The sequence below is a fragment of the Emys orbicularis genome, chromosome 2 (assembly GCF_028017835.1).
Source record: "Emys orbicularis isolate rEmyOrb1 chromosome 2, rEmyOrb1.hap1, whole genome shotgun sequence".
NCBI lineage: Eukaryota > Metazoa > Chordata > Testudines > Emydidae > Emys > Emys orbicularis.
In genome coordinates, this window is record NC_088684.1 from 62368915 (window position 1) to 62396562 (window position 27648).

General features: G+C 42.6%; 2 protein-coding genes across 2 annotated transcripts in view; one reads left to right on the forward strand and one right to left on the reverse strand.

Moving 5' to 3' along the window:
* The first annotated feature begins 6671 nt into the window (after nucleotides 1–6671).
* CRH (corticotropin releasing hormone) lies at nucleotides 6672–7196 on the forward strand. Its single transcript, XM_065400162.1, has one exon. It carries the CDS (start codon nucleotides 6672–6674, stop codon nucleotides 7194–7196), a length of 525 nt encoding a protein of 174 aa, XP_065256234.1.
* A 4065-nt stretch (nucleotides 7197–11261) lies between these two features.
* TRIM55 (tripartite motif containing 55) overlaps nucleotides 11262–27648 on the reverse strand; it is a 62493-nt gene continuing 46106 nt past the window's right edge. The window contains exon 5 of the mRNA XM_065399237.1: nucleotides 11262–11381. Coding sequence (XP_065255309.1) covers nucleotides 11262–11381 — 120 coding nt within the window. The remainder of the gene's footprint in view (nucleotides 11382–27648) is intronic.

Sequence of the window (27648 nt, forward strand, 5' to 3'; positions counted from 1 at the left end):
CTGACTCAGATTTTACTCAGTCTTTACCTTGACAATGTCTCTTTAATCAAATTGCTCTAAGAGTAGCTTGGAAAGCTCCTCCCCATAAGCTAAAATCTGAAGAATGGGCAGATGCCGTCCCTTTAAAATGACTTATCACCCTCACTGCATAATAAAATATTTTGTATCTTAGTCTTTTTTTCCCTAGTCTACCTGGAAATCCACTACATTTTAGATTTGTGAGCACTAATATCAATAGTGAATTTAAAAAAAACAACATACGAAAACTTAGCTTACTCATACATCATTGTATATCAATTAATGCAGACACAACAAAACCATGAAGAGATATACGGCACTCACCTGAAAGTAATATGTCTTATTGGATATAATGCTTTAGAATTGCCTTCTTGTCACTCAGCTGTGTTGTATTGCGTGTTAGAGATTTGACTGTATGGACTTAGCACAACTATGGAATGTAAAATCCATGCTCATGGGCCATAGTAATATGAGATGACGAAAATGTTTGCTATGAATAACAGCTAAATTCTGCCCCTAGCTTGGTAATGATAAGGAAAATATTCCTTTTTTGTAGTAAACTAAACAATTGAAAGGCAAATCAACCTTCTAGCATGTTGTGATAGACTTAAATTCTACCATCTCCCAAAATATATGGGGTCAGACCCTATTAACTTCAGTAGTTACACCAGGTTTAAATTTGGTCCATATATTTTCAGATCCATGTTTTTTTAAGACCATTTACTGTTTCTGTGCTTATTGAAGCTAGCCAAAAGATGGACTTGATAACTTATTACGTCTTTTCCATTTGTAGATATTATTATTCTTTTATGATTCAGAACTTTGAAAATGGCATGTCTGACCCCATAATGGGCAGAATTAGTATAATATTAAAGCTTTTCATATAGTAGCCATAGGGGAAAAAAGGAAACTCATGAATATGATATAACTGATATTTGCCTTGTTCCTATATTTGAACATTCCAAATAGTATCCAGGGTGTCTCATGGACTAATCTTTTTAAGGATTAACTGTGGAGACCCATGTGTTTCACCCAGGAACTAATTAATCTCTGGATAATGCTATTTGCACTTAGGAAGCCAATTCTGTATTTGAAAGATTGAAGGAGGTGGTTTGTCATTTATCTGGATATCAGAGGTACTTTTTGGTCTCCATCATGGTATAATTGTCACAATCTTTCATGTATTTAAACATTTGTAAGACCTACAACACATAATTAAAGACCCATCTCAGGGGAAAATATGGGTTAAATATGATCATATTTGCTCGGTAGCAAGTATGTGTGAAAATACAAACCCTACTCAAAGGGAAGGATCATCTAAAGCAGTGGCTCTCAATCTTTCCAGACTACTGTACCCCTTTCAGGAGTTGGATTTTCTTTTGTACCCCCAAGTTTCACCTCACTTAAAAGGTACTTGCTTACAAAATCAGACACAAAAATACAAAAGTTCTACAGCACTGTATTACTGTAAAATTACTTACGCTCTCATTTTTAACAATATAATTATAAAATAAATCATTTGGAATATAAAAATCATACATACATCTCAGTGTACAGTATATAGAGCAGGATGAACAAGTCATTGTATGAAATTTTAGTTTGTACTGACCTCACTAGTGCTTTTTATGTAGCCTGTTGTAAAACTAGGCAAATATCTAGATTAGTTGATGTACCCATTAGAAGACCTCTGCGTACCCCCAGCGGTATATGTACCCCTAGTTGAGAATCGCTGATCTAAAGAGCATGCCAAGGTGCAGTACTCTTGCAAGGTGCAGGCTTATGCCAAAATTGAGCAACCTTTCCCAATCTACCTGCTATTTTCACTGTCACTAGCATTCTTATGAGGGGCAGGGGGATAACATTGGCTGCAATATCTAACTTAAAAGATATCAAATATAAAATCTATTGGGTCAGATCTTGAGCTGGTTTCAATTTGCTTAATTCCATTGGAGCTCATCCATTGTACTTGGAACCTCATTCATATCAGCACTTCATCTCCTTTAGCTCTGTGATCACACTATAATAGGCTTCATGTCCTTTTCAAATATATCACAGACTGAAAATGGTGATGTTATGACAACAAACACCCCAGCTTGCATCTAGAGTCCCATTTTAAAGACTGCGTCTTACATCCGCTATCATTTGATCAAACTTAGCTCCTGTTTCTGTGAACCACTTGTAAACATCAGTGTAAGTTGTGCTAGCATACTATAAAAACATCCAAATAGCTTCTCTTCTATTTACAAGATGTGTGCCTTTCTGTTTTTGTCATAATATATGTTTCAGTTCATGACTGCCTGAGTTAACACACATTAATGGGCATGCAAAACTGCCTGTGTTATGTTGTTATTTCTGTTTTTCCAGTTGTTTATTATATACGTTTTGAAAAATAGCTTAGTGGATAGACACAATGGGAGCTAAGGATGTGTAGTGCCTCTCAGAAGATGTTCCGCTTCTTGCTGGATCTGACCTCATATAATAATTCTGTGCATTGCTTATTATTTTACAAACTTACTTTTGGGGCAAGATATTCCTATTGTTATGAAACTCTCATAAATGTTTATATGAGTTATTAATAGTAATATCTAGGGGGGCAACTAAGATTGGGGGCAAGACTGTGCTAGATGCCAGCCAAACATACAGGAAGAGACAGGCCTTGCCTCAAAGAGCTTACAATCTAGACAAGATAAACAAAGACAGAGGGCTGGCAAGTTGCAATACCTAAGGTCAAGTTGCAATTCTGAACTATAATTATGGAAGGGCCCAAGATCTGATTAGCAGTTTGAACCAACAAAAATGTCTTGGATGTGGGGTGGGGTTTTGGTTCTACCCTTTATAAAGGTAAGGTCCACTTGTGGAATTTGAATTCAGGTCTGAGTTTGGATTTCAAACACCTGCAAAGTTCAGGCATGTTCCTCTAGAGGGTAATGGGTTTGAAGATGCAGTCAGTGGAATTCTAAACTCAGAAGGCCAGATCATCAGCTGGTGGAAATCAGCATAGTGCAATTGACGTTAATGGAGCTGTGCCAACTTACACCATCCAAACTTGCCTTCTTTTGGTATGTTTATGCCTCAGAGCTAGGCTTTTTCATACATCCAACTGGAAACTTAAATCCATTTACCATTCAGATGTTTTTCATGATGTTCCTACCTCCATTGCTAATTACGACCCTGATTCAGAAAAGCATCTGCTTAAGGGCTTTCCTGCACTAAAGCCCAATAAAGCTACAGTATTTGGGGCAAGTTTTGCCCTAAAATATGCACTGATATCAGTGGGGTTCTCCACACAGTTTAGAGGGCAGCATTTGGTCCCTTGTATTTAAGTCTCTTGCAGCCCTACTGCACCTCCAATGGGATCCTGATAGGGCCAAAGTGTGTTGTCAGTGGGGACTGAATTCATGTAAATGAGATCAGAATTTGACCCAAGATGATATCACAAATGAATTGCACACATTTCCATAAGAGCAAGTTTTGTTGCTGCAGGATCATGCAAAAAGAGAATTCCATCTGTGAGGCAGTAGGTGAACCAACACCAGGAACTCAGAAAAATATTTGCCAGTATCTTTTTGAGTCAGTGATCTATTTTCCCAAAATTGCTGCAATATGAAAGTTCTCCTTTAATATAATCTTAATATAGTGATATGCACTTTAATATTAGTTGTAATTTCACCAGCATAAGACGTATTCAGATTAGACTTTTGGCTCTTAGAGAATCCAGTCTTCCTTTTCTACAGTCTTTGTACAGCGCCTAGCACAATGAGGTTCATGACTAGGGCTCCTAAGTGCTACAGTAATACAAACACAATCAAATAAAATAATACACCGGGGGATTGAAAGAACTCACTGACTCGGGACTGAAATCCCTTTCCCCCAGGGGGATGGTATCTGACACTACCCAGTATTGACGTGCTACAATAATAACATTAAATTGACTTCTAGAAGGAGCGTGTGTGGTTACCGTTTCCATTGTTACTGCAGTTTTACAATGATGCCTAGAGCACGTTACCCCCCCTTTTTTGTTATACATCTAAATAATTTTATTGTTTAATCCATTAAAACGACGTTATTTGTCATGAACTAAGGGTGAAAAACCTCCACATACCAAGCCGTTTCTGTCTAAGCAACAGTTAATCAACTGCATCATTTAAGCCCGAGTTGATCGAGGCTTCTTCTTTTTCTTACCATAAATTCATGGGTCTCTAGTTTTTGTTTGAGGCACTACAGCAGCATCCCGCTCGCGGCAGTGCCTGCGATGAAACGTACACTACACCCCTTCACAGCCCTTCCTCAGAGCCCGCCTGAGTTCTGATCAACTGCATAAAGGCTTGAAGAGCTCTTTTGATTACCGCGCAGCAAAGAAACAAGTGTATCATCAAACACAATAGCATCATTTTCATCCAGACAACTGCCCTCAAATGCCATTGAATGCGTTTTAACAGCCATTCACTCGTGTGCTTTTAATTTCTAGACGGCAAAACCAAGGGTCTCGTGAAACTGCCAACATTTTTTCAATAGGAAAATAATGTCAGCGTGGTATACACAGGAGGAGACTCTGCAGATAGATTGCAAGGCGTCTTACAGCTCACCGATGAAGCAGAAAACAAGGGATGAGAAAAGGGGAAGTTTCCAATAAATCCCGATCGTTATATGTAGGTTGATTGACTCACTGTTAATACAGAAATTCGGATCACACGGTTAATGTACAACCTAATGGCAACTGTCGCGTTTGCAGGGGGTTTTTGAATGAGACACTTCAACAGACTTAGTTATAACACTTCCTACCTGCCGCCGATCTGATCGTCTCAAGTTAATTTCAAATGCACGCGTTGATTTCTCTAACAGTAAGCGTCCTGAAGCGGTAACGTTAGCCCTACGACTTGCAAACACAGACACCAGCAAACCTGACACCCCCGACAACAGATCTTGTGTATCACAGTTTGATGTCGCTTATGTGTTTTCAAACAGTAGGTTTCCCATAAAAACACATTAGTACGTGAGTCTCATTGGCTGGATTTTACCTCCCGCTTTACTGGAAATTTAACTTGACTGTATGTTACCAATTATTAAATGTTCAGAACAGCTAAGTGTGTTAAGATATTCAACTGGAGATTAGCACCTCTCATCAAGATAGTGATGGGAAATCTTCTTGGTAAAATATCGTGTCAGGGTCCTTTATCGGGACTTTTCTATGGGGGTGTTTTACTTTTTGTTCTTGTGTGTTTTTACATATACATTCACCCACGAAAGCTTATGCTCCAATACATCTGTTAGTCTTTAAGGTGCCACAGGACGCTCTGTTGCTTTTTACATATAACTTGGTAATGGAGATGAAATGTGTTGGCATTAGAACAAACTCTGTCTCTAGTTCATCATTCTGACTATAAGCTCGCTCGGGAAGGGCTCGGGAGGTTGACAAAGCCAAGTTGCAAGCTCTGAATCTGATTAGCAGCCTTGCCCGGCTCTGGATCCGGGTTGACGGCAGGTACCTCTCATGCGGGACTAGAGTGGAAAGTTTTCTACCCGCTTGGCCTTTCATAGTAAGAAGTCGGTCGCTGTTGCTTTCCGCTCCCGTCGGGAAATCTCATTCAAGGATTTTTGTCAATGGGAGAGCGCCCTGCTCAGCTCCCCCGACCCAGCTCCGGCTGACGTCACTAACGAGGCGATAAATATCTGTTGATATAATTGGATGTGAGATTCTGTGTTGTGATAGCAAAACTCTGCCCATTGCTGCTCCGAAAGGGCCCCCATGATTTATTCAGCAGTGGATCGGGGCACGCAATCGAGCTGTCAAGAAAGCGTCAGCTTATTAGGCAAGTGCTGCGTGATTCCAGAAGAGGGTCCACGCTATAAAAATCACGCACCCGGGCTCTGATTAGGAGAAAATCTGATCACAAGTTGGGGAAGAGACGGCGCGGACAGAGTGACAGCGGGACCTCGGCAAGCCCCCAGTCCGGACAGACTCCACCTGCCCTACGAACCGGCAGCGGCATCGCTAAGGTAGGCAGCGATCACCGGCGTGAGCCGCAACCGAGCAAACTTCTGCCTGCCCGGGTGCAGCTGTGCGGCTCGGACTGACGAACGCGTGGCTGGGGGGCGAATGGCTTCAGATACTTCCAATGAGCCTGGCTAACCAGCTCCGAGGGGGTCCCGCGGGAGGGAGCAATGACCTCGGGGCCGCGGGGCCGGGTGTAATATTGCCTGGGAAGCAGCCAAGCCGCTGTACGTCTTTAAACGGGACACTTGCTCCCTGCCCAGCACCAGCTGGCTGTCGTCCCTCGGTTGCCGGCCGTGGTACAGCGCCGGGGCTTTCTCCTCTGTAGCCAGAACCTGGGCCCGTCGGGGGCTTGCTCCTTTCAGCGCCTCTGAGACGCCGGGGCAGCGCTGTAAACCAGCCGGAGAAGGAAACATCTCCCGCCGGGGCAGGGCCAGAGACTGGGGGGCGCCGGGGGCGGCTGATCCGTTCAGCACCTCGGACAGCGGCTCGAGCAGCTCCCTCCCTGGGGTCGGCCGGCAGCCAGCCGCACCGCCCGGGCTGTGAGCGCCCCTGTCCCGACTGTCTAACTCCAACGCGGCAGGTTTTCTCTCCCCGCCCCGCGCCTTCCCCTCCCTCCCCCCCCCGCTTCTGTCCCCAGTTGCAGATCCGGGCGTTGATCATGAAGCTCCAGCTGTTGGTCTCCACAGGGATCCTGCTGGTTGCTCTCCTGCCCTACCATGAATGCAGAGCCCTCGGCAAGAGCCCCCCCGCCGCCGCCGGCGCTCCCCTGCCGCCCGATTTCCTCCAGCCGCCGCCGAGCCTGCCCGTGCTGCTCCGCATGGGAGAAGAGTATTTCCTGCGGCTGGGCAACCTCAACAAGAGCCCCGCCGCCTCCTTCTTCGCCTCCAGCAGCAGCAGCCGCCTACCGCCCGGCGCCCCCGCCACCAACTTTTTCCGAGCAGCGGTGCAACAGCTGCAGCAGCTCCCCGAGCGCTCGCTAGAGAGTGCGGCGGGCCCCGGGGAGGGGGAAGCCGAGAGCCTGCCCCGGGAGGCGATGGAGAGGGAGAAGCGATCCGAGGAGCCCCCGATCTCCCTGGATCTGACTTTCCACCTCCTCCGAGAAGTCTTGGAAATGGCCAGAGCCGAACAGTTAGCGCAGCAGGCTCACAGCAACAGGAAACTGATGGAGATCATCGGGAAATGAAGCGGCCTCGCCTTGCCAAAGAGATTCTGCAGTTAGCACAAAATGATACAGTATTATATACCATAGTGCTGCTCTGATGTCATCTCTTTATTTTTCTATAGCTTTAAACATAGAGGGTGTACGCTGAACAGAGCCCATGTCCCTTGGTTAGCATGCACAGCAGTGTATTCCCGTGCAGTGACGAGAAAAGTGTCATTTGTAACTTTCCCACCTTTATTTTTCCATTTCAAAGTTGTTCTAGTGACATCGCTACTTAGGAGGGGGACAGCGGAAGAAAGGTTTCAAAGAAGCCGTTGGACAAGAGAGATACTTTTCTTGTGGGAAAAGGTGTGTGTTTGTGTGTGTGGCGGGGGGATCTCTGTAAGCTACTGCGACTCAACTTTTTCCTGTACCATTTCCGTAATAAAACATCTTTTCAGCGCTCGGTCAATTTTGTTGTGTAAGAGAATGTTTAATATTTATATTTTTAATAAAAGCTGCAAAGTAACTGTGGTTTATAGACTTTTTTGCCTTATGGTCTTCTAGATTCAGCAGGGGTTTCCTTTCTGTATATATAAAAAAGCTTTTCCTGAGCTATTTGTTTGGGGTTTTTTTACAGACAGCCACCCGTAACAGCGCTGAAATGAAAGGGAGGATTGGTCAATAACTGCACGCGGATAGCTCAAGAAGAGAGAGGTGTAAGATGAGTGTATGTAAATTATAGGACACAGCTAAGGGTATGTCCTGAGGATACAGCTAAGGGTATGGGTCTGTACAAGGACTTTAGTGCAGTTCAAGGGTCTCTGGGATATTTATGCTTTTTCCCGGTTATATTCTTTAACACCTCATGCACTACATGTACAGAAAATGCATCCTTCATGGTACTTAGCAGCATTTTCACTCTCCACTCCCAAATTCAATTGTTTAACTTAGCTCTGTTAAAAGAAAATGACTCCAATCTAAAACCTGTCGTTCAAACAGCCAGTCTATCCCCCTCCCCATTTTTCTTGTCTCCCATTTAAACAAAATGAGGGCGGCTGTGCTGGGTTTACAGGAATGCAATTTAAAACAAACCAAGGAGCTGGAAGATTTTTGCACCTGACAATTATTTTACATGAAGTTTTGCGGGGATTAAGCCACACGCTTGGCAATGCCATTGGTGATTGCTTTGAAAAGTTGAATGCTTAATGTTGAAAAAACAATTCTGTTCACGAGAAGAAACGTTTCTACAAAACGCTTTAAACAGACATAAATGTACTCGCCTCCTTCACGCTAACCTCACCATATAGTCTATCGAGAGGCCAGATTTGAGCGAGCTGCTGTGTGTCCAGCAACTCAACCATCCCCTGCATGAGTAAACACTTCTGACGCAGGGTATAATGCCACAACAGCCACTAGGGAAGACTGGACGCCTTTTTGAACTGTCTAAACACACACAACGCCCAATCCTGCACTAACACACTAACTCACTCACACCAGTGGGAGTTTGGGGGCGTGGGGAACGGAGAACTGGGCTCCCAATATTAGCACAATAGGTCCTGTGTTAACTTCAAAGCAGATGTTCCAATCTCTTGGGTGGAGCACTCACTTTTATGAAAGTCTCTAATTAGGGATTACACCTCACACTCTGTAACATGCCCTGAAGGGTCTATAGTGTGACTGGCCGAATGGGAATTTAACCCCAAAGAATTAAATTGCTCTAAAAGGAGGGTTCAGTCTCTGGAGTATATTCTCCTCCTTGGACCCTACACTGCCATCCTTGTAGGTAAGAACTTCCCATTGAATACAGCTGGAGTTTTGTGAATGGAGAGACGGCAGGATCTGGTGGGCCTGTAATTAACATTAATTAAGTGAGCGTTGAGTTCGGGGATGCATCTGTGTGCAGGCTGCGCTCTAGCAGAGAAATGCACTTTATGGTGTCATGAAACTGATTTTTAAAATGTTTGGTTTAAGGCAATCACTCAAGTGCTATTGATTTTGTTAAACACTTTAAATTCTCATATTCGCATGAGTACGTGAAACGGACAGTTCCTTACTGAATTCATACAGCTGCCATATTGATGAAATCAGCTTTCTCCTATTATCATCTTATGAATCATCAGAAAAAAAGAGTTCAAAGAAGGATTTTGTGAAACCAATGAAGACAAGTCTGAGTCCTGGTTGCAAATATTTATTAGGAATTTCTTGTCAAAAAACAAGAACAAAATCTTGTGGAAAAAACACAACTGGATGTGGTGATGAATTTTACTGCTGTTCAGTGAAGATATAACTCTTAACATATGCTTTGTTATTTCAAAGCTCTTTACAAACATTAACTAATTGATCCTCAAATCCATCCTTCATAGTCCCACTTTACAGGAAGAAAAACAGAAACAACATAGATAGTAAGTGGCTTTCCAAAGGCTACATTGCAAACTGTTGTCAGAATTGGGCTTTTGTATTCAAGAATTACTTGGCTCCCACATTAGACTATATTGCCTTCTAGCAAGTATTAATCAACCATTTCATGCTATTGACTATGGTACCATGAAAAAAAAAAAAAAAAAGCATGTCTTCATGGTCAGTCATGGTACTATAAGAAGAGCTATGTATTCAGGACCTGATCCAAAGCCCATTGAAGTCAGTGGAAAGATTCCCCTTGACTTCAATGGGCTTTGGATCCCTCTCTTAGACCCTAACCCTGTAAGATATTGATCACTTTCAAAGACTATTGAACTCTTTCAGAGATGATGACAGTCAGCACCCATTAGGAAATACAGTATTCAATTCTGTAATCATTTTTCCTTAGAGTGTTAGGGTGAAATCCTGACCCCATGGAAGTCAGTGGGAAAACTCCCAGGATTTCACCTTCAGAATCAAATGCAATGTCAATCTGCTCACCATTTTAAAAGGCATGTCAGTTTATGTAATCAGTTTCATTAGTTAAATATCTGTAGTACACTTCTCTCTGCACTGTGGTAGCCTTTTCCATGGGTTTATAATCTTTTAAATGCAATCTTTAACAGATACTTGCAATAAACTCATCACAGTTCAGCTCAGAATGGTCTTTTGTGGTTTCAAAGGTCTTGCCCTTTTACTATCAAATTGCTCAATATGATAAAAGTGAGTGCTGATTTCATGTATTAAAGGAAGTTGAGAAGCTATAGGTATAACAGATATGGATATAGACAGGCACAAGCTGACATACTCATCCAGAACCCTCTCCTTGCCTTTTGAGGAAGTACAGATAATAAACCACATACCAATCCATATCCCACATAATTTGGGAAGGGTTCCAATCCAGTGCTTCCTATAGCTATATCTTTAATGTCTACAGCTATATAAAATGTAACACCAAATAACATTTCTGAATGGTTCAAGTGTTATTCATTGTGACCTATGAACCTCAGCTGGAAAATACAAATCTAAGGGTGAAATGCTCCTCTTGCCATCCCCATTTATGCTCAGTTATTACACATCAGCATGCAGTAGCACCACTTGTGCTGGAGTAATGCAGCACAGTGGTTGTGTTGAGTGGAGTTTTAGACTTACTTTTGAATTCTGTAGTTTTCGTCAAGGATTTGCCACAAGCGTTATCAATAAGTTGAAAAGATGGAGTTACTCCAACTCGAGTAATTAAGAGTAGTGAGGGGGTCATATTTTCATTGACAAATGATGCCATTAGTCATATTTCAACTAACAGTGTTGGGTAAGCACTTACAAAAATACAACAGGACACCCAGGCTGGCTACAAACAATCATAGTGCTCACTAATTTTGCAACTGTAATTATAGCATGAAGCTTCTGTTCAACATTCTCCTTTCTGAAACAGGTTTTACTTGAACACACAGTCAAACTTAATATAGTATTTCATCAAGACATCTATTAGTCCAGTTTTCCCACTCCCTTTATTCAGCTATTTCCAAACATCACTCTAATCTAAAAGTATCAGATACAGTATCATGGAATCCAAATAAGGCCCTTGGAATTAAACCTGATCAAGATGTCTCTTATATGGACTATTTCTTGTTGGTTCCAGCCAGGTCACTTGCTGCCTCATAGCTCCTCTCAGGTAAGCACATCCAAAGCCAGCCGGAATGATAGTCATCATTCATTCAATGAGTTTAACCAGGAGAAAGAGAAGACATGACGAGCCGGCTCATCAGCTCTTTCACTGCTCACTGGAACGTCTTCCACTTGTCCTTGAGGGGATGGTTCAGACCCAGTCTGTATGAGAAGGAAATGTTTACAAGGGGAAGAAGAAAAGCTCATCTTTTAAAGCTGGGATTATGTTTTCAATACGATTCTATAATACTGGCTTCTTTCTATCAATAAAGTTTGACAGGAAGTAGAAAGAAGGAAAGATAATGAACATGAAAAGCCTTTGGGGGGCAGGGGCCATGAATGAAATCCTGGCCTACTGAAGCCAATGGGAGTTTTGCCATTGACTTCAATAGGGCCAGGATTTCACCCCATGTGTTTGCATAGCTCAAAAGGCCTCCAATTCTTACATGAAATCAAGTATATTTCCCACAGTAGGATACTACACAATGTGAGTAAGGATATCCTACTGTGGGAAATATATGTACTTGATTTCATTGGGACTGTTTGCAAGTAAGGTATTATTTAAAATGAGTAAGGATGGTAGAATCGTGTCCTTTAACACTAAATATGTCTCAACCATTTATAACAGTTGCATAATGTAAAGTTATCAAAATCATGGTGCAAACATATGTACAGGTATTGACAACATATCACAGATACTCATGAGGAACTACAGCATAGGATGGATGATTATTTGGCATTTTCCAAGCAATTTTTGTAAGTATGTAATGTTAAAATCCATACTGGAATTAGTGAGAAATGATGGTCTGTTATGTGTAAGTTGGCTAATGGGCTTCATTCCAGTTACTGTCTAGTTGGACAATGTCATACCACTATAGAACAAGTCCTAAAGTCTCCTGAACATGAACACAAGTAGTTTCCTGTTTCTTTTCCTATATCTAATTGAAGTTTTCAGTTTATTTTTAAGGGCCAGATCCTTAATTAGTATTCATTGACATAGCCCCAGTGGTTTCAATAGGGGTAATTTACACCAGCTAAGAATCTGTCCCTAAAACTTGAAAGACAGATTAATCTAGCCTCTTAATTTGGACAAGATTATCAAAATGATGCATCTCTGTTGCAGGTTCAAAATGTGGTGTGCAAATCTGGTCATGTTATTTACATTTAAATTTTCAATGGCTAACGCTTTCCAGTGAGTAAACCTATTGTGCACTTGAATGAGAGTGCAAAAATTAGTGGAAGACCTGGAGGAATAATTACCTATTTAAGCACCAGAGTTCCTTTTCAGCAAGGTTGTAGAGAAAATTTGTCTCCTAAACTTAGTAAACAGGTTTGTCTGCCGCGTTGTTGTGGCCATGTTGATCCCAGGATATGAGACAGACCACGTAGATGAGGTAATATCTTTTATTGGATCAACTTCTAGAAACTTCACAATATGAAGGAGAAGGAAGCCAGACTAAACATTACTTCCTGAGCAAATGCAAGAACCCAATTTATATTTAGCTCAGACACTCTGGTTACTTCCCCAGACTTGAAGAGCTCTGTGAAGCTTGAAAGATTGTACCTTCTACCAACAGAAGTTGGTCCAATAAAATATATTACCTCACCCTCCTAGTCTCTCTCAAATTTGCACATTTTAAAGAATTAGACACACAACAGCCAGATCCTCAGCTGAAGTTCTGGCCCACAGGCCTGAAGAATAATGTGTGTAAAAGCTTTTGGCCAAAACTTCTAATGTGGGTTCCTAAAGTTAGATGACAACAGTAAATAAGTGGCCTGATTTTTATAAGTGTTGAGCACCCAGCACTTCCCTTTGCTTGACTTCAATTGGTGTGGTAAGTGCTCAGCACTTCTGAAAATAAAGACATTTGTTTGGGTTTGTTATGTAGATTGAGATGCCTAAATTTAGGGAATCCACGTTTGAAAGTTTGCCTTTTACTTTCAAATGTGCAACTGAAATGCCTAGAACAGCTAAAAATAATTATCATTATGCATGCATGTTTTTGTGCACCCAAGTCCCCAGTAGGGCACTTAATATACAGCCTTAGTGCACATAGTCTTAAATGTCTGGCAAATGATTAATAAAAACACCCACCTCACCTCTGATTTCTTCTCTAAAGCTGCCTTATTATTCTATCATTTATCTTACTGTACAGAATCAGCCCGATGGATCACTTCCACTTGATGTTCCAACAGCTATTTCATTTTGGTTTTCAGACTATGGGCTTGATCCAGCAAAGCACTTAGGCCCAGATCCACAAAGGTACGTAGGCTCCTAACTTTCACTGACACAATGAAGGTTAGGATCCTAACTAACTTTGTGGATCAGGGCCTTAAGCACATACTTAACTTTAAATCAACAGGACACCTCACAAGCTTAAATTTAAGCATATGCATAAGTGCTTTGGTGGATTGGGTCCTAAAAGAATTGGGAAGAATAAAAGAATAATTACTCGGTCTTCTCTACATTAGGAGATACACATTAATTAACACATGGTAGACCTTGCCTGCTGACACAAGTTTAAACCCAATAATCTTTTGTCTATATGTCACAGGGTGGCTGGCCCCAGTAAATGAAGTAGGTCCAGCTCCCCTGTGCCAGAGCTGGTGCTCCCATTTAGCCAATTATGAGAGTGAGGCAGCACCTGGGGGCTATAAAAGGTCAGGGAGAGACCTACCGAGGGAGAGTCCTGGTGAGAGTTGGTCAGGAGACTAGAGGAGTCTTGGGGAAAGTTGCAGAAAGATCTTTGCAGGCCCTTTCTGGGAAGAGGAAGGAATGAACTAGGAGACTGTATGTCTGGGACCAGGGAAAAGGCTGAAGGCAGAAGAGCAGTGAGAGTGGTTTGCTGGCTGTTATCCCCAAGCCAGAGAACCAGGGATGGAGACAGCTGAAGGCAGGGGAGCAGCAGAGGAATTTACCAACTGACATCTCAGGGCCAGAGAGCTTAGCCCAGAGTGAAAGGGCCAGGGAGAATGAAGGAAGGTGCACTGGCAAGGATGTTCCCAGCAGAGAGGCTGTGTGTGGGGGGGGTTCCCATTGGGAAAAGCCTGGTTACATTCCAGTTGGAAGGGCTGTCCTGGTACAAGGACAGGACTGGGCTATACTGGATAGCTAGGGCATGGTGAGACTCCAGGGCTGCGCTGAAGAGCCGGGCCATGGTGAGGGACACCAGAGCTGTGCTGGAGAGCCAGGCAGTGGTGTAGTCCTAAACTGCAGCATCTCCGTCCCCAGGCTGCAGGGAATGGGGCACAGTGGTGTAGTGGAGCTGGAACGCTGTTCCAGTGTCTTTTAGCTCCATCACACTACTGGAGCCAGGGCTTGGAGAGGGACGCTGGGGCTGGATGTTACCTGTAGTGTTTGGATTATGCTAGGGGCAGTCTGGACTATTCTTGTGGGACTTTTGTTCTGATTTATGTGCATGGGATTCTGTAATAAATGAGCCCCGCAAGGGCTATATTTATACTTGGGAACACTCTGTGGACTATTTCTGGGGACTCTGAAGGAGGGGAATTGAGGCAGGCCTGCTTGTTATACTGCAGTCTGCCACAAGAGAGCACTCCAGGCGGGGGGCAGCCCTATGACACTACATCAAGTACTAAATCAGATCTAACATTGTGCAGGCTAATACATGTTATAACATGATGGTATTTCCCAGTTTAGGCACAAACTTCAAGACTCCTACAACCCCTCTTTGGTTTCGGATGTATTAAGTGTTTACTCCATGCATTTCGCCATGCTCAACAGAACTCCAGTCTACTAGCTCTCTGCTTGGTGAAAACCTCGGAGAGTACGTCTACACTGCGATAAAAGACCCACAGCACAGCTGCAGCTGCCCTGGGTCAACTGACTCAGGTTCGTGGGGCTGATGCTGTGGGGCTTTACAAGTGCAGTGTAAACATTTGGGCTTGGGCTGGAGCCCTGGCTCTAGCACCCTCCCCCTTCATGAACATCTGCACTGCAATTTTGTAGCCCTGCAGCCTGAGTCCTCTGAGCCCGAGTCAGCTGATCTGGACCAGCCATGGGTCTTTTCAAGAGTCATTAATAGACACCACAATTAGCTGTGGGTGGAGTAGAGACAATACTGAGAATGCAGCTCTGCACAGACTTGTAAACTTGCATTTTCGGACCTGGAATGTTTTAAGATCTGACACTCACTGAGTCATACAATCATTTAGACCTATTATCATCAGATTGGTAAAAAGGGAAATTCTTAAATTCTACTTCAACTCCCAGAGAAAGTTGTTGCTTGTATAACTCAACTCACTTCCCTTTGTAACAGCAGCCTGACTGTGCACTGCAAAACTATACTGTATCATTAGGATATTTCAGGACAAACTTTTCAGCTCCAGTATTCATTGAAAAAGAGCTTTTAAAAATAGAGTGGTAAGGAGAGACTTTCAAAGGCAGAAAGGGGAGTCTGGCACACAACTGAAAGTCAATGGAAGTTGGGCAACTAACTTCCTCTTGTGCCTTTGAAACACTCCCCCGTAATGGAGTGTACTGCTACTCAGAAAAAGGGCAGCTTTCTCCAGGTTGTAGCAGTCTATACCATATGCCTTTCAAATGGTGTCTAAAGTCAATTCAACACTTTATAATGTCTTCCTGTTGATATTAAGTAATGAACCTTTATCTGAAATTTATCTCCTAGACTAGGGCTCTTTCTGGGGGCAGGGATTGTGTATTTATACAGTACAAAGCATAATGGGGTCCCATGCCTTGATTGGGGCCTCTACTAAAAATAATAATGAATAACTAAAACATTCACTTAAGATCATATTAATCACATTAAAGCAATTTTGGAGACGCGGTGCTAAACACTTAGGGTATGATTCAGACTTTCCTCACTGACTTCAGGAGGCACTGGATCGTGCCCTCTGTAAACACCAGGAATTCCTATTGGGTCAAGTCATGATCAGAGCTGAGCACCTGGTCTTAATTCAGGTTTTACTCAAGCAAAATTATAGCGGAAGTCAACGGGCCATATCCTGAGAAGTGCTGACCAGCTGCAACTCCTACTGAATTCAGCAGCTGCTCAGTGCCGCTCCAGCTCTGGTGCACACAGTTTGCCTGAGTAAGGATTGAGTAAAATTAAGACCCTCAGGGTTTATTTAATCTGATGAGTTGCAGGTACTCAGCACCTCTCAGGATTCGGTTAATTGAGCACTAGACACAAGCACCAGTTAAATCTTTACAAGGTTCACATTAATACAGGAAAATTGACTTTGCTAGTCCTGTCTTTGTCCTGCAGTTGTTTGATTTATATTGGGGGGAGGGGAGTGGAAAGTGGATAGACTGCTAGTGCATATTAGTTACCTGGAATATTTCAAAGTTTTACATTCCGCTTTCTGCTTACAGCCACCAACCAGTCTCCATAACGTCCACACACAAAAACTTCAGTATATCATAAACAAGCTCTACTGGAATTAAGAACTTTGTCTTACTTACCATTTTTTACAAAGTCAGTAAATAACTATCTTTTTTGGTAGCTGTGCATATTTTTGATGTTATCTAATTGTGTAAAATCCTACTTTCTTCTACAGATCTTTGCTGTACTATTACATGGGTACTGGATTGTGTAAGGTTACATCAGGCTATTTGCAGAATGATGTAACATAATGCAAAGTGAGGGGTGAAATAGCTTCATCTCCCTAAGGCTATAGAAACACATCAGATACAGAGTAGAATTTGTTATTGTGCATTTCCTATAGGGTGACCAGATAGCAAGTGTGAAAAATCGGGATGGGGTGGGGGGTAATAGGCGCCTATATAAGACAAAGCCCCAAATATCAGGACTGCCCCTATAAAATCAGGACATCTGGTCACCCTAATTTCCTACCTCTACATCTCTGCTCTTTTATATAATACCTAACACTCAGTAAAAAGCTTTCCTTAGAATGCTACCTATGACATCAGGGCTTCTGTGTGACAGCCAGTTTAGTAATCTGCGGTCTCCCTGCTGCTTTATGCAGGCTGCTACTCGACAATTTCATGTCCCTCCAAAGACTATATTCATGGCCCAAGAGCAAAAAAACCCCCAAAGGCCTATACATGAATAAAGCAGAAATCAGTACGTTTTCTTTACACTGAGTGAAACTCTTCCTGTGCAGAAGGCAGCTCAAGGTCTCTGTGCCTCTTACATTCATTTAAGACCTCAAAATAGTCCCAGCTATGCCCTGTTTTGAGGGATTTAAGTGGTGCATAGGCCTGGAGCTAGACCTCTGCATAAGAGTGACGTTCATCCATATTGGTTATGTGGCTACATAAGAAAATACAGTTCACTGACATTTTAGAACAGGGGTCGGCAACGTTTGGCACGCCGTCCCGGGCCAATGGGGGCGGCGGGAAGCCGCGGCCAGCACATCGCTCGCCCGCGCCGCTTCTCGCCGCCCCCATTGGCCCGGGACGGCGAACCGCGGCCAGCGGGGGCCGCGATCGGCCGAACCTGCCGCGTCAGCAGGTAAATAAAACTGGCCCGGCCCGCCAGGGTGCTTACCCTGGCGAGCCGCGTGCCAAACGTTGCCGACCCGTTTTAGAATATGACTGAAATCATGACATGTTTTTTTCAGTTTTTAATCACATTAGCCCTTACTCAGACAATCAGAGGGAGTTTGCTTGAGTAAGGATCAAGTAAAAAATCTCAGTATTTGACCTTTTTTTTTTTATTGCTGCTGCTAGTAAGGCAAAATCTCCGAAATAACCCATTTCCCACAGTAACTCCATTAACTGAGGGGTATGTCTGCAAAGAAAAACTGAATCTCAGAGCCCAGATCTATTGACTCAGGCTCACAGGGCTTGGGGTTCAGGGCTAAAAATAGCAGTGTAGACATTCCTGCTCAGGCAGGGGCCCGGGCTATGAAACCTGGCAAGGGTGGAGAGTCTCGGAGCATCTGCTCTTGCCCAAGCGGGAATGTCTACACTGCTATTTTTAGCCTTGCAGCCTGAGTCCAGTGTGGCTGAGTCAATTGACCCAGGTTCTGAGACACAGTGCTGTTGGTTTTCTTTGCAGTGTGGATACAGCCTATGGCTCTTAAAGTGATCTTGGGCCAAATTCCTCTCTCAGTTTCATTGACTCAATGGAGGTTGCTCTTGATTTACACTGATACAGCAGAAAAAAATTTGGGCCAAAAGTTCTAAATCTGACCTTAGAAAACTGTTTATTTCTTAAGTCAGTGTGCCACTTTCTGCTCTGAGTTACACTTGAGCAACTCCACTGACTGCAGGGTGTCTTCTGCTGGCTTCTTTTGATTGGGGGGTGGGGGGCGGATTGCAAGGATGTATGTTTGGGGAAAAAGTGGAAAATGAGCAGTAACAATGCATGCATCCTGCCTCTAAGGGCTTGTCTAGACTAGAAAATTGAGTGGTGTGTTAATTAACTAGTTTTAACTAACATTTTTAAACACCACTAGCACCCAGTGTTGACAAAAATGGTCATGCTTAAAAACATGTTAATTGGTCACATACCTATCCCATAATCTGTAGGCTCTGGTTGGTGCCTCAACTGTCAGGTTCTATACCCCTGACACTAACCATATTCAGGTAGTGAAAATAAAGGGAATGCAAGAGGTTATTTTTAAATAGTTTAAACTTTAGTTAAAGAATGTCTGTTTATGCAACATAGCTGCTTCAGCAGAATACCTGGCAGCTGTCAGCCTTATCACCATACTGCTTCAAGATGAGAGATTGCTTTTATTAAATGTTTCCTTTAAAAAAAAAAAAATCAGGGTGAACCAACAGAATATTATCTGAAAAAAACTGTTCAGCTATATACGTAGCAGACAGCATATGCATAGGCAGACTCCATCAATTATAATACTAGCTGTGTCATTCTTTGAATGGTGGCCAGTAGTGTACTTTAAAAGTCCATTGGGACTAAATGTTTTATTTGAATGGATTTTCATTACTTACAATTAGTGCTGTGTGGCAAACGGATAATGCAATGTCACTTACTCAGGACCTTAACAATACCAAATTTAGTTCTGAGCAAAAACAGTTCAGATTTGCTTATTTTTGCGTAGGCTGCATACATTCCCTGCAGAATATTAAGTAAACCACAGGTCTGGGAGTCTGAACAAATGTTGAAGCCAGTTCTGGGGAAGAGTATCTTAAATAAAAGCTTCCTTGTGTTGGTATTGTCTGAAAGGTCTTTTGGGACAAACAAAACCCTTCATTTCACTTCATTCCTAATCGATCTCAATGCCTCGGCCAAAATCTAACAAAAGCACACCCTTTTAACTTTCCATCCAGCTTCTTTATGTATACCAAAGACGTTTACTCTCTCTACTGAGAGCAATTAGCTTTCAGTCTGGATCAAAGCCTAGTCTTGCTGTCAGAGAAAACAGAAAGGAAAAAATTACAAGGAAAAGTGGGTCACAACTCCAACTTATAAGTTACAGGGCCCTACTCAGTGGGAGAAAGTGAAGGAAGCAGTTTTACAAAATGCAGGTGTTCAAGCTGACGGGTCTTTTCTAGACTTACCCATCCATCATTCTTTGATACTCCCATAGTAAATCTCTGGAGGCTTTTCTAGTTAATCAACTATCCCTGATCATTTCTGGTCCTGCTCCTTTTCCAGTTGCACCAGAGACTAGTCCAATAATAAAAAAAAATCCTCTAACCCCCCCGCCAGCAATGAATGAGTACTGATTGCCAATGTGAGAAATCTAGTACTCACACTACTGCCTGCCCCAAAGGTTCTCTCTTCCTCCACTTTTCTCTCCCAGCAGATAAGCAGGGAGAAACAACCAAGAACTAAATTAAAATATACAAAACTTCCAAGTGTTACCTTACAGGACATGGCCCATCTAATTCCAGCCAAAAGAAACTTTCCTACCTTGCTCCAGGGATAGATAGAAAATCTAATAGTGGATCAGTCAAGTTTGGCTATGCTGCCTAGCTGTTCCACTGGGAAATACATAGTGCTGTAAATTAAAGATTTTTTTAAAATGGATGCTGTGGTAAACCTGATGAATGAGACACCCCACCAATTCAGATTGTGACTCACCCAAGAATTTGATTCATTGTATCAGATAACAGAGCCAGCATAATTTATGGGGTTTATAGACACAGCATGCTTTGAAGGTTTGAATGCTACTTTAACTTAGTCATGAATGAATGCCTTAGCTGTGTTATTGTAAATATGTTGGGGGTGGCACGTAAGAGCTGTGGACATGTTGCACATTCTGTGAAGGCCAGAAAAATACCGAGAGCGCTCGAGGAAGAAAACAACTTGCTGAAATGTCAGCTGAAGCAGCAAGTTCTAATTTCTTGGAGCTACCATGCAATGGAAAGAGAAAGTCCATGGCACAGTTAAACATTTTTCTTTGCCCTGATCTCATGTTTCTACATCTTCTCAGCTATGTGTTTGTTGGTCTGGATCTGTGAGTGTAGGTGTTTTCTCCTTGCTAGGACAGTGATACTGAGCGCTGATAGCCAAAAGGTGTTCACACCCTAAGAACAATAATATAACTCAACTGATAACACTATCACTTCTTAGACAGATAGATGATTGTGGAATTAAGTCCCACTCTCTGCTCTGCACTCTGGTGTGGGCAATGGTGGCATTAGAGTGCAGTACTCTGCTGAACTGAGAGAAGTGCCACCCTTTAGATAAGATGAGAAACCAAGGCCCCTTCTGCCCATCTCAGGTGGCTTTCCAGGGGAAGGTTAAAGATTCTGATAATCCTCCTTTTGGCGAAACAGGTGCAACTCCCATTGACTAGCAATTATTAAAAAAGAGTAGATGATTGTAACAGGGTGGGGCTCACCTCATGTGAGTGGACCCCGGCGAGTGTGTGCACGCCTGCAATTTTTGTCAACTTCTCCACTCATGGTGCCCCTGGTCGGCCACTGCACTCATCAGGAGGGTCTTTGGTGACTCAGCCTTCCGTCCATGTCACATTCAGTCCATGTGCACAGCAAAACAAACCCCTTCTGGGGTATACCATCCAACTGGGCCTATTTCAGGGCCCTTGGTAATGTCATGCAGCCCTCCCTCAGCTCAGTCTTTAACAGTCCAACGGGGCCTAACATAGTACCCCTCAGTTGGGTGTGTCCTTTCTCTGTAGCCCTCCCCGGGCTCAGTCCTTCAACAGTACAACAAGACCCATCACGGTACCCCTCCATTGGCAATGTCTGTGTAGCCCTCCTCAGACTCTGGTCCTCAGTCTGACCAACAGGTCCTATCTCAGTACCCTAGTTCAGTGGCTCTCTACCTTTCCAGATTGCTGTACCCCTTTCAGGAGTCTGATTTGTCTTGCATAACCCCAAGTTTCAGCTCACTTAAAAACTACTTGCTTACAAAAATCAGACATAAAAATACAAAAGTGTCACAGCACACTGTTACTGAAAAATTGCTTCTTTTCTCATTTTTACTATATAATTATAAAAAATCAATTGGAATATAAATATAATACTTACATTTCAGTGTATAGTATATAGAGCACTATAAACAAGTCACTGTATGAAATTTTAGCTTGTATTGACTGAACTAGTGCTTTTTATGTAGCATGTTGTAAAACTAGGCAAATATCTAGATGAGTTGATGTACCCCTTGGAAGATCTCTGCAGACCCCCTGGGGTACATGTACCCCTGGTTGAGAACCACTGCCCTAGTTGGCCAGCTTACGTGTGAAGGTTCCTGCTCTGGGATGGAGCAGCGCCCCAGGCATAGGCGCCAGCTTCCTCATTTCCCTGGGGGTGCTCAACCCTCACTTCACCCCAGGCCCTGCCCCCACTCCATCACTTCCCCCAACACCCCACCCCGGCCTCTTCCTGCCCCCACTCTACCCCATCTCTTCCCGCCCCCATTCTGCTCCCTCCCCCGAGTGCACCTCGCCCTCGCTCCACCTCCTCCTCCCCAGCACGCTGCTGAACAGCTGATCATAGTGTGCAGGAGGTGTTGGGAGGAAGGGGGAGGAGCTGATTGGTGGGCCGCTGGGAGGCGCTGGGGGGAAGAGGGGGGAGCTGATAGGCAGGGCTGCTGGTAGGTGCTAAGCACCCACTATTTTTTTCCATGAGTGCTCCAACCCCAGAGCACCCATGGAGTTGGTGCCTATGGCCACAGGGCTTCCTCCCTGGAGACTCTTTGCATGCCCTTTAGTCCTGTGACCCCAGCTCTCTAGCTGGATCAGTCTCAGTTCAGCCCCCTTCTCGGGGGTAACAGTTCCACGTACAGTCCGTTCCCTAGGCCTGTCTAAACTTCCTTCTCTCAGGGTGCAGCCACTTCTCCACTGGCTTTTGGGGGAGACCCAAGCCCACCCAATACTCTAGGCCCCAACCCAGGGACCTTCTAAGTAGCAGCCACATGCCATGTCCCTCTAACTGTGTTTCCTTGAGCCACTTCCCCATGGCCTGTATCTTCCTTGAGTCCCATCAGCCAGCCAGGAACACCTTCTTTGCTCCCCCAATCCCTGCCAGAAGACTGAATTCACACTGTTCCTGCAGCTCCTTTTATATGAGCATGCTGGACCCTGATTGGCTGCTTCCCTGCAGCCTCTTTCTGATTAGCTGCATCCCAAGCAGCTGCTCTAAGCTTCTCCTCTATTGCTCTTTTGGGGACAGGGTGTGGCAGGACTGACAGCCTTCCAGCAGGGGGTCTCTGGGTCTAATATACCCCATCAGAATGATAAACAGCAACATCCATCAATAAACCATTTTGTAATATGTACAGTTAGGTGTGAACTATTGAATAGTGAACAATAGCTGCTCCCTTTGTGTACACAGTTACTGCACCATTAGTATTTTAATGGACACTCTGTGTTTAAAAATCAGCCCTAAATTTGTGTTGGTTTGTGAAATTGCATGTGCACATCCACCCTATGCCTCCATTCTAATGCCTTGGGCTATTCTTGTGAGTAGGCAGGCACTGAAATATCCAGTATGCTGTTAATTCTTTCACATTTCAATACCTGCTTGTTCATAACCTAGGGAGGTTGAGCAGCAGGATGAAGCAGTGTGTAAACACAAGCTCACAGTCATAATTATCCTACTGTCAAAGGGAATTTCAGTGGTACACATTTGCAGCCAGGTAGGCTAATATTTCAATGCTTACCCACCTGTAATGGGTACACATCACCAAGTACTACTTAGCATGGACTCATTTACTGTTGAACAGAAAAGCTGATGTATTTCACAGGATTAGGATGAGATCTACACAATAATTTTTCAAACAGGTGGGTTGTGCCGTTGTGAAGCGAATCTGCTGTGATATGATATAAAACAGCAGCAATTCAGCTGTGACACAGAAGAAAATAATACTTTTTTTGAAGGTGATAATTTTCCTTTCAGAATTTTTTTTATTAAACAACCAAATGAGAAATGCCCTGAAAAGGCAGTTTAATGGAGATCAGAATTCAAGTCTGTTCAGCTTTTAAATTAGGTAATTACAACAATCTGAATAGAAGAAATCATTTTGTCCACTCTGTGATTCTTATGATCTATTATTACTTGAAATGGAACAAAATTGAAATACCCACAAACAAGAAGATACTCATGACTAATCAGACAATTCACAGAACCGACTATTAAAATGCAAAACTTCAGGTTTGTTATTTGCCACTCAAATTAATAACAAGAACACAGTTGTCTGAGAGCTGCTCTCAATGTATTGTCACCACGACTCGTCACCAGCACTACTGAATCACACAACTGTCAGGAGCAAGGGGAAACAGAGATGCTAAGAGAAGATCAGTCAGGATTTCCCTGCATTATTTGAATGTGTTTGTTAAACAAAATCTAGCAGTAAGCATAAAAGCAAAGTGCAAAACGGAAATCTAGAAGAAACCATCCTAAACTAAATCTCAAAACCAAATGGCCACTGACCTGAACTTTAAAACTAAGACCCAGCTCTGTAATAAAGTTAGAGAGAAACAGAATCATACATTTTTGGAGTGTTTTTCGCCTATGAGTCTTCCGCACCTGATATTTCCTCTGTTTTTGCTGCACTACTGAAATTCAGCCCTGTAGAGAGGAGCCTCAAAACAGGGTTTAATTGTCACTTAAGCAGCGCACAGGTCTACTGCATAGGGGGGAATATCACTTACAGTGAACTGATCCCTCTGGTCATTCAGCTCAGTCATTTGACATATATTATATATCTATCCATCCATCTATCAGTCTTATTATAGAACTATATACAAGGATATTCAGATCCACAGGGCAGAGCTCAAGTCTGATATTTTGTTCTCCCTTTATGCATATCTCATGCTGATGCTATGTGCATGTATTCATATAGGGAGAGCAGACTAATGGAGCTGAGAGCTGCCTTGAGGATCTGACAGGATTTTTTTTGCCTGTATTAGGGTTGCTGTTGGGGTCCATTAAAGTTCATTCTGGTGAAGAGAGCATGTTGGAATCAAGATATTATGTGGCACTGAGAGGAAGACTTTGCCTCTAGATGTTTTTTACATAAGATCCAGTCCTCCAAAGCTAAACTCTCATGAGTAAGTCTTACTGACAATAGTAGTCCCATTGACTTCAAAAGAACTATTGAGGTGAGCAAGGCTTGCAGGGCTGAGTCTTGATATTATGGCGGAGGGTGGGAGGAGAAAATTATTTATGTCTTTAACAAAGGGGTAAAATAATTCTAAAGGATCATTACACTGAAATTTAGAAATGCCCCTTCACAGAGTACATAAATACAACTGAAAACCAAATGTATAGGAGCAGTAAGTCAGTGTGTGATCTCACATTTCTTTTAATAATCTGTTTTGTCCATGCTCTGTCTACATTGCATACTTAAAATACTTTTACATGACTAGCAATTAGCTAAAACGTAACCAATTACAGACCTCTCTGACATTTGATTTAATACTATGTCATGGGCAAATATATTGAGAATCCACAGCTGAAAGAAATAAAAGTATTCAGCAACGGGGGCAGATATAACTACAAGTATGTGAATACAGAGAGAAATGTCCCTATGGTAATTCTAGTAGATAGCATAAGGTTACAGCCAAGTAATGGAAAATTTTAAAACCCATGAAACAAGAATAACATAGGTCATTCAATTAGCATTTCTCTCCCCAAACAGCTCAATCTTTATTATAGGTTATATCCTCACAGAATTACAGCACTGTAGATACTGACTGCAAAGGGAAATGAAATCGAGTACGGTTTGTGGATGATTTAACTTGAATTTCCTTTTCAGCTAGACACATGTGGCTTAGTCCCTTTGAACTATGGTATTTCTTTAGACTCTTGGCTCTATGACATGTTGCTAGTAAGTAACTCATTTGGACTACAAAATATTTTACTCTCTACCTCATCTTAGACAAAATAACTAGAGCAACCAGAGACCCAGACAGACACTGATCCTAAAGTGCATGGATTGGACCAGCTATCAGATATCAGCATGAGTAAATCAAAGGAGAGAATTTAGACCCCAAAAGTCAAGCTTCTTTGCCTAAAGTTAGGTAGCTAGATCCATATTTAGTAACATAAATAAGTAGCTTGATGTTTAGAAGTACTTAGCACTTACTTCAGTGGAAGCAGCAGCTATACAGCACCTCTGAAAATAAGTAGCACTTATATAGGTGCTTAAACGGCGATTTAGATGTCTAACTTTAGACACCCACCTTTAAAAATGTTTGGCCTTAGGCTTTACTAATAATGACGGTAAGCCTGTTCCCCTGGTATTTGGATCAAGTTTTTGGTTTGGCAAATGAGATATATAGGGCGCGGTCACAAAATTTGGATCCGAGTGCAGACTTTTGAATACAGTACTCCAATGTCAGAGGTGTTTGTTTTTTTTTCTTTCTGCCCATCACCAGGGCCAAATCCTGGGGATCTTAATTAGGGCCTCATCCAGCAAAGCATTTAATTAAGTACTTTGGGCTTATGCTTAACTTTGAGCACATGAGTATTCCCACTGAAGGCACCGTAGTTAATGGAACTGTTTAAGTGTTTCACTGGACCAGGGACTAAGAGCTTGTCCATACAAGGAAATTGATTGGAATAGTTATTGTGGAAAAACTGTGTGTGTGGACTCTTCCAGTATAAGTGTCTATATAGGCAGTTATTCCAGAAAAGCTATAGCACTTTAAATGTATACCTTATCTTACTTCAGAATTGCTTCCCTATATAGACAAGCCCTCAGTTTTTATTCAAACTCAAGAATGGGACGGCTAAAGTATGGAGACCTGCATTTTATGATCTGACTAGTAAACCTTATTTATTAAGGACCCAAGACCATAAACACAACACAGCAATACCCATCTTTGCCTGTATGATATACTGACAAAACAGAAAAATCTACTTTGGTGTATCATTTAAAAATACAAAGATGCCAGCTTTTTAACTGTTTAAAGAACACATGATCTTTACTGCATTAATAAGCACTGTAAAATGTTTTATTGTGCATGTATGACAAACATGAGCAATGGTGAATTATCACTTGGTTTTTGCATACTGAGGGCTGGTCCACACTGGGGCGGGGGATCGATCTAGGAAACGCAACTTCAGCTACGAGAATAGCGTAGCTGAAGTCGACGTTTCCTAGATCGAACTAAGTTTACTTACTGCGGGTCCACGTGGCGCAGGCAAGCTCCCCCGTCGACAGCGTTTCCTCCTCTCCGCGAGCAGGAGTTCCGCAGTCGACGGGGGAGCGCTTCTGGGATCGATTTATCGCGTCCAGATGAGACGCGATAAATTGATCCCAGAAGATCAATCTCTACCCGCCGAATCGGGCGGGTAGTGTGGACCTAGCCTGAAATTCCAGCACTGTGAGAGAAGTGCAAATATTGATACACAAAACAGGCTGTTATTTGTACTTTATCTGTATAATTTATGCTAAAAGATGCACTGGTGTGGTAGTAATTTGAATAGAATCTGACACTATGAGTCTCTCAATTAAATGTACAGAACACAGTTTAATTTTCATTTATTTCTGTTTGTTTTTGAAATTTAAATATACTATTACAATAATACATAAAGCGTATTTGTGCTCATGGGAAATTAAGCATGAGAATAACATTATGCTCTTTTTCTTATGGTTTATTTTCTTCAAAATACCTTTTGAAATTAAAAATAATTAAATGCAGAAAGCTATCAGCATTTCCAGCATTTGGGGTCTCAGGGCACATGGTCTCTCGTGGCTCCTTGACTATTTATTTAATCATGCCGTAAGAAGTGGGTAAAGGATAGGGACATGTTGGTCTCTAAGGTCATTTGCATAAAAACTATTTTATCATCCATATGTAATTACTTGGTTATTTATGTATCAGAGGGGTAGCCGTATTAGTCTGGATCTGTAAAAGCAGCAAAGAGTACTGTGGCACCTTATAGACTAACAGTCGTATTGGAGCATGAGCTTTCGTGGATGAATACCCACTTCGTCGAATGCATCCGACAAAGTGGGTATTCACCCACGAAAGCTCATGCTCATGCTCTGTTAGTCTATAAGGTGCCAGAGGACTCTTTGCTGCTTTTGGT